This window comes from Ambystoma mexicanum, chromosome 3q, assembly GCF_040938575.1.
Source record: "Ambystoma mexicanum isolate Mex_15411 chromosome 3q, UKY_AmexF1_1, whole genome shotgun sequence".
NCBI classification, from domain to species: domain Eukaryota; kingdom Metazoa; phylum Chordata; class Amphibia; order Caudata; family Ambystomatidae; genus Ambystoma; species Ambystoma mexicanum.
The window spans coordinates 571,296,733-571,310,214 of record NC_090926.1 but is presented as its reverse complement, the minus strand read 5'-3'; the positions used below and the strand labels follow the sequence as shown (position 1 = coordinate 571,310,214).

General features: G+C 43.7%; 1 protein-coding gene across 3 annotated transcripts in view; it reads right to left on the bottom strand.

Moving 5' to 3' along the window:
• Positions 1–13,482, bottom strand: part of SLC23A1 (solute carrier family 23 member 1) — a 945,676-nt gene that overhangs the window by 650,828 nt on the left and 281,366 nt on the right. For all 3 annotated transcript variants that reach the window (XM_069654343.1, XM_069654344.1, XM_069654345.1), the window contains one exon: positions 3,421–3,509. In XM_069654343.1, the coding sequence (XP_069510444.1) occupies positions 3,421–3,509 (89 nt within the window). The remainder of the gene's footprint in view (positions 1–3,420; positions 3,510–13,482) is intronic.

The window sequence follows — 13,482 nt, the reverse complement described above, 5'->3', positions numbered from 1 at the left end:
ATGCCCTGCAGCCAGCCCATCCCCCCTGCACATGCCCCATAGGCAGCCCATCACCCCTGCACATGCCCCGCAGTCAGCCCATCACCCCTGCACATGCCCGCAGGCAGCCCATCACCCCTCCCCATGCCCCGCAGGCATCCCATCACCCCTGTACAAGCCCCGCAGCCAGCGCACACCACAGGGGGGACTTTTTCCACGCTATTTGCCTGGCGCGAGCGGGGTACGCGCATTTCGAGGGGTGCGCAGGGAGTTTTACACACAATAGCCCGGGCGCGAGCAGGGTACGCGTATTCTGAGGCATGCACAGGGGGGTTTCATGCGATTGGGTTCTTGCGTGAGAGCTGAGTGGCGTTTTTAGCTGTATACTGGTCCACTGACCTTTGCGCCATGTAGTGGGTATGTGCGGATGTTTTTGGTGCACGGGGCGGGGTTGGGGGCGTAACTGGCGCTGCTGCAGGGTCACGGCTGGTTATGGATGTAAGTATCCATGAATACGCTGTGCGTCAAAATGGGTTTTGGCGCATGCAGCTGGCGCACGCTTCCTCTGTGCGCCAGCCGCGTGCGCCACTTCTGCGCTTCATTCCATGAATTACCCCCTTTGTTTGTTTATATGTAAATTGAAGCCAATCTTGCCATTATCCTTCGCTTACATTTGAACTTGCATGTTTCAACAAGATAGGCTTTTGCCAAATTATAAAGACATCAGTGCTTTATTCAAAAATGTTCCATTGTCTGCGTGTCCTGTTTAAACATTAAACCTTGCTTAGTGTTTTATCAATGTTGGCCTGAACTAGTGTCTTTTGGGTTTATATCAACATCAGATATGTTTGCAGCTTGCAGTTAAATCTTTTCAAATCATATAAAAAAATATTGTGTATGCTTGTGAATTCTAGTGCTCTTTGCTGCTTATGTTTTAAAAATAGTAACAGTAAGTTGCTACTTGCAATACAATAACAATACTAATAAAGTGACTATGAAATCAAGGAGATTGTTTTGAAAACCAGTGCAGTAACCTGGATAGGTTAGCGTATACGTTTCAGTAATGATCTCTATGTTTGCAATTTACTTGAAAAGTGAATAGTTGGAATGCACATTTGTGAAATGCATCTCTGTCAAAGCTAGCAGGAAGATTTCATATTTGGCTACATGCTGATGTGGACTGCCCTGGAGTGTACAGCTGTTCATTGTATAGGTTTATAAAGCATATATGGCAGCACAGTGTCCACACAGTGCCCCAGGCCACATCCCATTTGTACGCTGTGGGTATGTTCGGTGTCCCCGAGTCTCAGGCATAGTGCCTTTTGGCATGGCCACAAGCCATGCCCAGTGGGTACCATTGGCATGTTAAGGTATATCATTAAAAATAGAAGGCAAATCCCTTCGATTTGGACAAATGTGAAAAAAAAAAAACTTTTACATTCCTCAAAACCTTTAGCTGAAAAGATGTTTTGTTGTGATACAAAATTTAATAAATGGGCTTAAATTGCATTGTATTGTTTTAAAATACAGTTGGATAATTCCCCATCACCAGGTAGGCATCTTGGCGCCTTGAAGAAAATATTAGAAAATATTAGTGGGTTATTGCAATGCCAAAAGCAAACAGAAAAGTCCCCTGCACTTCCCTTAACTTCACACTGTCTTCAGTTCTCATAAAATCTGGAAGTAGGTTCCACATTAATCTCCATGTACCAAAAACACTCTACGTCCTACCCTTGATTTTCTAACTGGGGGAAAAACTGGAAGTGTACATGAGATAAATGCAATTTTCTAGTTAGTACATAAACAAATGTGTTTGTCATGAACCGTATGGCCCCTTTTTGCAATAGCTAGATGGACAATGCAAGCATTGTTAAAGAGGATTCTACCAGCCACTGGGAGCCAGTGCAGGCTGCAAAGTTCTGGCGTGATATGATCCATTTTCCCAGATGGAGCAACAGATGTGCAGCTGCATTCAGTTTTTTCTTCAGCCTTCTTATAGAAGGCTTTTGAAGGTCAAGTTGCACTGTAATTGTTATTATTTTAAAAACAAATGTTTTCCTTAGCATTTTGAACCATACAACACAAACATACTACCAAACAAAGAGGGGTCTGCTAGTGCAGAAAAGGTGAACGCAAATACATGTAAAAGGAATCATTTTCTCAATAGCCTTTCGACCCTTTCCCAAGTTGCACTGCAATTATAGCTACAAAGGCATAAACCGAAGCAACACAGTGCTTAAAGGGAATACAGAGAACAAGAAGTAGAAAAGAACTGGAATCCCAGCGCTTGTAACTTGAAATAAGGTGAACATAAATTGAAACGGGCACCAGGCTGCGAGCAGTTGTGTCAAATGCTTAGCTTCCGTTTACAGTTCCACAAAACAAAACAAATCAATTACATAGAGGCAACCACACTGCGCCAATGGGCCCTTGATATTGCATTTAATTAAGCAGTTTGCAGGTTGAAACAACTTCTGAACCAGCCGACATGTGTTTCGCGCATGCTCTTTCTCAAGGCTCATTTCCCTGTTGCATGGGATTGGTCCTAAGGGTATTGTGAAAGCATATATAAAGCGGGTAACTGCCCAAAGCTAATTCTGTTCTGAGACACTGTTGCAAGAACTAATTGGAACTATGCTGGCCTTTCAGCCTAAAAGGGAATACATACAGAATATGCCTTGAGGTTCTCAGCAGAAAGAAATCCTCCTCGTAACCACCTTCATTTAAGTGTTCAATTTTATGTATTCAGCTAGGATCACCCCAACGTTACATACCTCCTCATCAGCAGTGGAGGAATCACCCAAAGAAGGAGACAAAAAATGACAATCCCAGGTTTCCTTGCATTTATCACATAGCATAATCGCAGATTTTTGAGTGCTTAAACTTAAATCAGTTACTATCCATTTTAGGGTTAACTTTCTTCATACACTCTTCGGTATCTAGCAACTCAGTGCCAGCATTTAGTCTTAGCAAGATCTGTGTATTGTCCATATAAGGGTAATGCTGGACATTGTGCTGTCTTAATAATATAGCTAAGGAACAAAGATATCAATTCAAAAGCAAAGATGACAAGTCTGTCCCCTTATGTACACCCTGAGGTACACCCCGAGAAAGCTGAGGGGGGGGGGGGTGGATTCATAGGGAGATAAGCTGATGATTTAGCCTCTAACTAGTGAGGACGGATCTTAGATGTGCATGGCATGGGATGAATTGAGAATTCCTTTATAACCATAACTGCTGAATTTCTGTGGTGTTTAGGGTTTGCATTGCAACCATAAGATCCCTGCACCTGGTGGGTATACTAGAATACCACGGTAAAGCTTAAACTGGTATTCCATACTGGAGCTTGCTGTCGGTGCCACTCTTACGGTGTCCTTCTATATTAATTTCTGCAATATTTAACATATTGAACTGTGTTTAAAAAAATTGTCATATTGTTACCTTCAGGTGGACACTTCCATTTATCCAGTGCTAATATGGATTTGGCTGGAACCAGAAAAGCGAACGCACTTGCTTGAAACAAAGGGAGCCTAGGCCAGAAAGAGTACATGTTAAATTGTAGTAACCAATTCTTTTTGAGAATGTTTACATTGTTTGGATGCACGTAATTATCAAACATTACTTTTCATACACACTTCCTCAATCCCGTGTTGTTATTCTTTACATAGTTACTGTATTTTCCTTATAGACAGATTGTAAGTGGGTGACCTTAGGTAGAGATGGCTGCTAATGCACATTATGTTTTAGATACAGCAAGAAAAATATATCTTACCGGGGTCAATCTTTGAAAACAGTGCTTTATATTGAGGCAATATAACCCCGCTGGCGGGCTGACCCTGGCGGTAATGGCCTGCCACCCGAGTTAGGGGTCTGAGCAAAGTGATGGTGACTTATCGCTGGTGATGGGATTGTTAACGGCGGTGGTCGCCCACTCCACAGGGTTATACCGCCATTAGCACCTGTGTATTTCATATGCAGATGCTAATGGTGTGTTTACATTTTTTTGTTTTTAAAACAAATCTTACCTTGTGGCTCGGGCACGCCACAGTACTTTGCTGGTTCATTCTCCGTATTGATGACCTTGACGTCATGAACACGGAAAGCGGACTGTGGAAGAGAAGCCTGGCATTGTGCCGTATGATAGGATTACTTCTTTTTTTTAAAACACACCCTTGGCACCCTGAGAAGGCTCACTTACATGTATACAGCTAATACACTCAGCAAATTACAATAGAAGACAAGAAGATCAGACTCATGGCTTTTCACTGAATATTCATAGTTAAAGGAATAGTGCGCTCAGAAATATTATTGTGCCGAGGATTCGGGCATGTGTTTTTAAGCATACGTAGATCGATCGTACGAACATTTCCTATGCACCTTACCGTAGTTTTTCACTTTTGAACACATGCGAAATCAGGCAGCAGGGCGCGGCCATTTTGTGATATTCGTATCCATTGCCGCATCGCCCAAGCAGGACTGCCCTGGCGGCACTAAATCATATCCCCCGCTCCTGAGCCTGACATCACTAAACATGTACCGCCCATTTCACAATGCCAAAGCACATCTTGTGTCAACGTTCTCTGCGCTTCAGCTAATGACGTATCACCATGGAAACGGCAGGACGCCTCTTTCCTCAATAAGTATAAACAGACCGCTCCAGAACAGACAACATCAGATTTTCTTTTCCATTCCTCTCACTGTCTTTCTTTGAGTATTCTGTGCCTCGTTTCTGTGCTCTGGTCAGCTACCTTCGTTGCTTGTAGCCCGTGAGAACAGATATCAGTACCATTACTATACATTATTTTTGTTTCTGCCACAATGGCAACGATACAGCCCTACCAGTACGAGCCGGAGTATTCCGAGGTGGAATTACTCGAAAGAGAAAGATGTGGAAACGATGGGGCTTCGGACAACAGTTGGGAGGACGATTGAACAGATCAAGAGCCTGAGCCTAGTCACAAGGGCAGCGTTTCCACCTGGTGCACCTGCAATCGGTGCACGTTAATGCCAACCGAGGAGGAGAACTGCTGCTGCCGAGAAAACTCTGGATGCTTGTCCTACATATCTCAAGGTGAGACACGGCCGCTATGCGTTACCGAGCTGCCAGACTTCAGGGCAGCCTGCCTCACACGGTCCGTGTTGAGGATTATGATGGTGCTTATGCACGAACTTCGCGCAACTGTTCGCCCTTGGAATCCAAGTAAAGAGTAAGTATAATCTGGTTGTGATGTCACTTACTGTCATGATGCCTACCTCCAAGGAGCCAGGTCCGACCCAGCAACCCCAGAGGCAGGCATCATTTCCCCCAGGGGAGTGCCAGCGGGCCCAAGCTGGGGCCCTTTGGACGCAGTCCTGGTGCCTTAGGCGCCAGGCTCATGTTGGACCCCTGTCCTGGCGCCTTAGGCGCCAGGCTCATAAAGCTAGACATGTGTTCAAGTGTTTTAATGTGCACTTACCTGATGCAGACCATGCTGCCACATCCAGGCCCTCTTGAGGCCTGAATGGGACTACTTTACCTGTGGGATTACTTTCCACCCGGGTGTGGTCGGGTGAAGGATACATACCTGATCGGAGGAAGGATACACACTTGGAACTTCTTCCAAAGCTATTTAAACCACACCCGATCAGCAACTCACGCTTCGCGTTGTTCTGCTCCTCGCAGCTGGACGCTCACCGTGTCAGCTCCTGCATCTGGACTTCAGCCACGCCTGTCAGCATCCTGGGTCACCTGCAAAGGGAGACAAGAGACCTTACCAGCAAAATCTGCACCACGGACACATCACCGACGATCCTGAAAGGGAAGACATTATTTTTAAAAGCATTTCGTTACGATCGCTGCAGCGCTGCATTTCACTCACCTTTCCTGGGTTCCTCCATCTTCAGCAGCGATCATCCGGATACACAGCCACTTCCCAGAGCCTAGAGAAAAAGACAAGAATAAGAGGTTAGAGAAGGAAGGGAATAAGACTTACCTGTTGGGTCATTCCCATTTCATTTCGGGTCTTGCCACTTGCAGGCATTTTCCGGACCCCTATGGGGAAAAAAGACAAAGACATTGAATGAGCGTATGCAAAGACAGTTCCCGAGCGCTCATCCAGAACTAACCTGCCATTTACTGGAACTAGAACTGCACGTTTCACTTCGGGTCGGCGCCATATCTCCGGCATTCCGAACCCCGGCCCCTAAGGGGAAAAAAGACATAAGCATTAGCGCTTGCTGCAAAAAGACAATGAACATTATTATTTAGCTTGGACTTTTGAACTTGCAACAGAACTTTTACAGAGCATTACCTGAATAGTCAAGCTTACCTGAACTCCCATCAATCCTCAATCCAGTGAAGTACCTGGGTTTCAACGCGCCCCTGCATCAGAAGCAGGATGGAGAGCTCATCCTTCCTGACCCTAAGGTGAGACTTCACGGGGAATCGTGGAAGGGTATCGTGGAGGGTCGGAAGAGAGTGGGAGGTTTGAGCATAACTCAGTCAGTAGGTAATACTCCCTTTTCACGCACGGGAATATTCCTGCGAGCCGGAGAAGCCAGAGTAGAGGGCCCTTCCTGTCCATCTTCAGAGTCCTGCGCTTCACCATTGAAGAAGCATCTGCACTCGAAGCCAGACCTGCGCCTCCGTGGGAATCAGGTGAGCGTTACACTTACGCCACTACTATTTCATGGTTGTCTGCTTTATTGTCGTAACTTCAATATATCATTGTCAAACCAATTTAGTCTTGCAATTCTCTAGTAATAGTCGTATAATAGTCGTTCAATATTGTACAGTGTCTAGGTAGCATTTGTACTGGCAACAATGCCATTGAATACAAGAATTGTCATTGGCAACTAAGGTTTAATACACTTATCTTGGTCATTTTCCTTCTCTTTCACAGGTGGTACAGGCTGGTGGCCTATCGTTCATACACATGGTGGCTTCATGGGAAGATTGGACACTGCGTTTGATGAGTAATATCCGCCTGTGCCGTTGGTGCCATTAGAGACACATTCCCTAGTGACAGCGGTCAATACAGAGGATTTTCCCTCACTGTGCTGCAACCTGAACTTTACAATGTGTAGTACATTTGTGCCATAATATTAAGAAACAAAATAAAGCACAACAGAACTTTTATTAATGGTTGTTTCAATTTTTCAGTGAATCAAGTGTGTCTCCATTCAGCAGTGTTCCGGGCATTGTCTGCATGCCTCAGGCCCATCCATCCCCCCTCCATTATCAAAGGCAGTTGGCACCAGTGGATGTGCGCTGCCAAAGGGGGCTGGCAGGGGTGCGAACGGTCAAGGTGCCAAACACCATGTACACTTCAAAGTTATCTTACGCCCAGGGGCCATTGTACACATGCCCTCCACTGACCCCGTGTCTCCAGGCAGGATCCCCTGAAGTAGACAGCGCCCCTGCAATCCACATAAGTGTGTCTCCATCCAGCAGTGTTCCGGGCCTTGTCTGCACGCCTCAGGCCCATCCATCCCCCCTCCATTATCAAAGGCAGTTGGCACCATTAGATGTGCGCTGCCAAAGGGGGCTGGCAGGGGGCGCGAACGGCCAAAGTGCCAAACACCATGTACACTTCAAAGTTATCTTACGCCCAGGGGCCAATGTACATATGCCCTCCGCAGACCCCGTGTCTCCAGGCAGATCCCCTGAAGCAGGCCGCGCCCCTGCAATCCACATAAGACCACGACATATACACGTCATTCATTCACATACATACCCTCTTTTCTAATTCTGTATAAACCACATGATATTTATCATGAGAACATCTTTGAGCACTGCAAGTCAACTCGTGAATGTGCTACCTGAGAAACTCGGTGACCGCTGCGAATCTGCTCGTCGTCGTGCTACCTGAGAACTTCTGTGACCGCTGCGAGTCAGCTCGTCGTCGTGCTACCTGTGAACATCTCCCTGTTCTCCTGCCACTAGCTACCCTGCTTGCTGAATGTAACTGTTTGTTGGTCAAGGTAAGGGTATGTCACCTAATCATATCTCTTTGATCTCTAAATTTCGATATATTTCGGACAAACGTACCCAGTAGTGTTATGTTCATTCGTCTCATTGCCATTGACTTGAGTTTGTTATGTTATCGATATAACAATTGTCATCAGTGTAATTTGTCATCGAATTGCATCCTTCATGGATCGGGTCTATAATATAAGCATGTTTACTTTTGATTCACGATAGTACATTTAAGGGACGAGTAACATGTTCTGATTTTCATCACATCAATGAATTGTTTATGAAAGTTATCCTATAATACAGCCGGCCACGCTACACTGGTTTTGTGGTGGTGACCAAAAGATACTTTGCTTAGAAGAATGTATGGTATAATTCCTTCTTTCTCACGTTTTAATGCAAATTAATTTTCCAATAATGTTGACCTTTTTTTGTGCAGAATTTGCAACAATGCCTGCATGCGGGATTTTCGGTTGCCCTTCTAAGACTCATGAGAAATCTGAAGGCACTACAATGCATGTATTCCCAAAGACTATAGATCGAATAAGAGAATGGGTCAGATATTGCAGATTTGCACCGGCCCTCGCTTGAAAGTAGAGTCAAACAAGTCTTGGAGGACAAGAGGGGTGATCGATACCGCATCTGCAGCCTGCACTTTACCCCGAATATGTACGACCCCTCCATGTACACAAAGAAGAATCAACTCAGAACGACTTGAAAATTGCTCCCAAATTCAATTCCGACTCTATTCGTTCACATGCCACCTCAGTTGAGTCACGGTTCCGGATTGAGCTGTAGCCCTTGGGGTAGTGAATAGGTAACTAAATGGACGGATAGGTGTTTTAGGTCTAAATGTCCCTCATAATACTTTTCATATTTACAAGATTGTATTGCTTTTTAAATAAAGACCATTTTGCTAAACATCTGTCCTTGGTTTTAGAAGCCTCATAGAAAATTGATTTATGGGCACAGATAACTATGCTATAGTGTCCTTTGAAATAAGCATAATGTTTTCGTAATCTGTCTCCTTACATGGCAATTTTTAAGATTAGCATTTCTAAATCAACAAATATTTTCCCTTTACAACTCCATGACTATGCACTGAATATGAAGGAGCAACATTCAGCATCCATGTCTTGCCTGGAGTCAACAACCACTTTGAGCGCGTATCAGGTAGTCTTACTTAGCTATTCAGTTCCAGAATTGTTTTATGCATGGAATTGAGATAATCTGATCATATTTACGTATCGTGTCATTCATTTACACAATGTTTCATTAGTGGTTTGCTATTGATATGTACCAATGTCTGCGTCACAATGTGTGTGTTCAATTAAAATTTTTTCATCCATACTAATACAAGTACTGTGTTTCAGGGAGATGCTGAAGCTTCGACTACAATTACATCATCCCTTGTAGTTGATCCAGAGCCAGATATATGCGTACTGACAGTTCCCTCGAATGAGATAATCTCATCATATTTACATATCGTGTCATTCCTTTACACAATGTATCATTCGTGTTTTTTTATAGATATGTACCATTGTCTCTGTCACATTGTGTGTGTTAAATTTCACATTTTTTCATCCATACTTATACAAGTACTGTGTTACAGGTAGATGCTGAAGCTTCGACTACAATTACAGCATCCCTTGTAGTTGATCCAGAGCCAGAGGTATGCGTAATGACAGTTCCCTCGCATGAAAGAAAGTCAGTCCTAGATCTGATACTATTAGACAGTTGCAATATTAGAAAACAGCAGTTTTTGCAAATTGCTTGAGTGCAACATTTCAAAGAGTGTGCTTTGCACAGTCAACTTTGATCGAGTAAACTAGCCATCAATCAGGTGAAATTCCAAATGTATATTTTGACTAAATGACGTACACGATGTACGAGTTTATCTGTGTAAGCCATGTGTGTGAAGGAATAATTTGATTTCTAATACAAATTACTTATTTTAAATGGATACTCTTTTCTAGGGATGTATACAAGATCCGGATATAGAAGAGGAGGCATGTGGATCTGAGTCAGTGGACCAGCTTGCTGTTGCTGACGTTACAGTAAAGAAGGGTTCAACGAAAAGTAAGAAAGATAAGGTCATTTATAAACAATTTCAATTTTTAAACAGTGTTTTGTGCTGGGGCCTTCATAATAGGCTTTTTTTTAATGTAAATTGTCCAATACTGTATGTTGGACTTACATTGAACATCTTTTTCCAACCTGTCTGCTAGTTGCCCGGTGGTGTACGGACTATGCAGACACAGACAGCGACACAAATGAGAGATGCTGCTTGCCAAACTGATTACACCATGGAGCAACTATTAATTGAGGCACAGCATGTTGAGACTCGAGATGCATTTGCCCAATGGCCAGAAAATGAATTTAATGTGACTGGCGAAGCCAGCAAAGTGTTTTTGCTGCAATGCGACTGCTCCACCAGATGAAGATGAAACTGAATGTATTGAAGATGCTTTTGAATTAGTCGCAGACCACTTGACACAATCGACATCCGCCAAAAAAGGGCCACCAAAAAATCAATCGACATTGATGATTTCTCCGATTCACGTTCAAGTAACAGACGCTGAAATGACAGAAGCATCAATACAATTGACCGAGGAACTAGAGAAAGATATCAACTACAGTATGTCCAGTTTGGCTGATATGTCAACCACAGTTCAGTGAGAAACAACATTAATGCAGGATGACAGTCGAATAAAGGAGGCCAAATACATAGTATTCGACAGCAGTTTGATGAGATTATAAAGATGCTGAAAAGTGTGCATTCAGTGAGAGGGGAAATATGTGGGGAGCCATTGGTGAATGTGACTTGTGTATCACAAGGCAGTGACCTCAAAATACATTCCACCTGTGAAATGTTCCATGAAAAATGTTCATGGTCCGCTCAACCAATGCTGGGGAAACTGCCAGCTGGCAATCTACTGTGTGCAGCAGCTTTACTTTTCAGTGGCTCTAGTTTCATTAGTTGTCCAGTTTCTGTCAATTTGTGGGACTCCATTTCATTTGTAAAATGCAGTACTACAAATATCAACATCAATATCTATTCCCTGCCATTAGTGAAGCTTGGAAAATGGAACAATTGTCTATTCAAAGTACATTCTCCGAAAAACGGTTCAGGCTAGCTGGTGATGGACAGTTTGACAGCCCCGGATTTTCAGCAAAGTACTGCACATACCACTTTCAGGACATAGAAAGTAAATAAATTGTGAGTTTGGTGGTCGTGCAGGTATCCGAATGTAAATCCTCAGTGGCCATGGAGAAACTTGGTTTTATAAAATCTACAATTGAGGGGAATGCAAATCGACCTCATAGCAACATTTCAATAGCCAAGACAATGAGAGAGCAGTTTCCAAATATTCGGCATCAATTTGATGTATGGCACGTTGCCAAATCCATCAATAAAAAAATCTCAGCCGCAGGGGAAAAAAAAGGTTCTGAAAGTATTTCACAGTGGTCCCAGTCTTTCAGCAACCATCTTTGGTGGAGCTCCAACGGGTCCAATGGGTCTGTGGAAATTCTACTAGAAAAATGGCGATCACTGATGCACCATTGTTCCAACGTTCACTCTTGGACAGAAAACCAACATTTCCACCTATGTGAACATGGCCCTTTGTCGCCGGAGCAGGAACGGAAGAAGAAGTGGTTGATTCCATCTTCACCTCCACACAAAGTCCTTGAGAAGATTGTGTTTGATAAAACTCTATCAAGAGATCTGAAAGGACTCACAGAATTCTGTCACACGTGAGATTTGGAGGTGTTCCACAATATGTGCCTAAAGTACAGGCCAAAGAGATTGCATTTCGGCATTGAAGGGATGAAATATAGGACATTACTAGCGGTATTAGTGCATAACGAGAATGTAGGCCGTGAACAATCGAGGACTGCGGGAAACCTTGGGATGCTTCACTACACTATGGCCTTTAAGAAAAGAAGCAAAAAATGGGTGGTCAAGCCAGTATATGAGGAAATAGAATTTGATTTTGTGAAAGATCTTATTATTAATGTTTCGTAGATGCATAATCACGTAATTGCGCGCGATTTTGTTGCGAGTACACATACATTGCCACAAAAAATTGCCAACATGCCCTGTCCATCTAAAGCAGAGCACGTGGAACAGTTAAAATCCAGGTACAATTGATTACCATCTGTTTTTTTGATCAACAATGTTTTTATGAAGTGTCCAAATAAAGCATCCAATTTGTCTTTTAAAATGTATCCTCTTTGTTAATTCTTTTTTTCAACTAGTGCCATTTTTACGATTGCCATACAATGTAACGCTGTGCTTTCACAGTTCACAGTTTCGTCGAACTACTGTGGGACCTTCACTCATCGTGGGAGGGCCAGATGGATAATAGTGTGAAAGAAACTTTGGGGTTCGGCAGTTGCCTTACCATACAGTTTCCCAAATAGCTGAATAACTGCTCGTCCCACAAAAAGGATGAGACCTAGGCTACATAAGATACTCGGCACGCAAGAAGTACTGACTGTGAACAAAACAGCACATCAAAGTGTGTTGTTGGTGAGAAATAGAAGCACTCTGACCAATATATTCATGAGGCATGTGTTGGGGGTCGTTTCTAATGTAAGGAAGGGGTGAGTCGGTTGAGCCCCCGGCCAACATACATTATACGTGAAAGTGGCATCCTGACCTTGCACTCTTGGTGGGCGCCTCCTTTGCCAATCTACTGCCATGGGGAAGGAGGCTGTGACTTACGCTAGACACACTTTGACTCGATTTTGTATACCTTCGACTCCAATTTTGGATTGGGCGCATTCTGTCATTGCAAAGTTTCCCCTACCCCTCAGCAGCACCACGAATAGCGAGCAATGACAGCCCCACATTTTTCCTCCTGTATCCGTGCTTCACAATTCCAGTTCTCATGGATGCGGTGAGACAAGATGTTGCAAACTAAGAATGTATCTTCATTATGAGTGAAGGTCAACAGCTTTGAATTTTTGCTTGCAAGCTGAGGAAGCCCACGCATCACACACACAGTATAAGGTTCAATAGTTTTTTTGACCTTGAGAGAAAGGGATCATTCCGAAAGGAATTGAATTAAAGGAGGGGTGTAATAACTTAAGATATGATAAGGTTCTCCATTCCAAAACTGGACTAAGGAACATGTAAGTTAAGTTTATGAAAAATCGTTGATCCGAACTCAGTCTGCGTTATGGTCTGCGTTACGCCAAGAGAATGGCATTGTCGAATATAATGTAAGTTTGACTTTCGACGATTTTATACCCAAACAAGTGAACTTATCATTAGCTGACCGTTATTGCTTGGTTACATTGGGCCTCATTATACGTTAGGCGGTAAAAAATGCGATTTACCGGCATGGCGCTATTAGCGCGTCCGCCCTCGCAGGAGACCGCTAATAGCGTTCCATTACGAGTAAGCGGAAACACGCATAGGGCCATGCCGGTAAATGACCCTACCGCCATGGCGCAAAAGCACCTTTCCGGCTCCGACCAAAGTGCTGATAGCACCTCCGCCCTCATGCTGCATGCTATTAGCGGTCACCGCTATTAGCGGT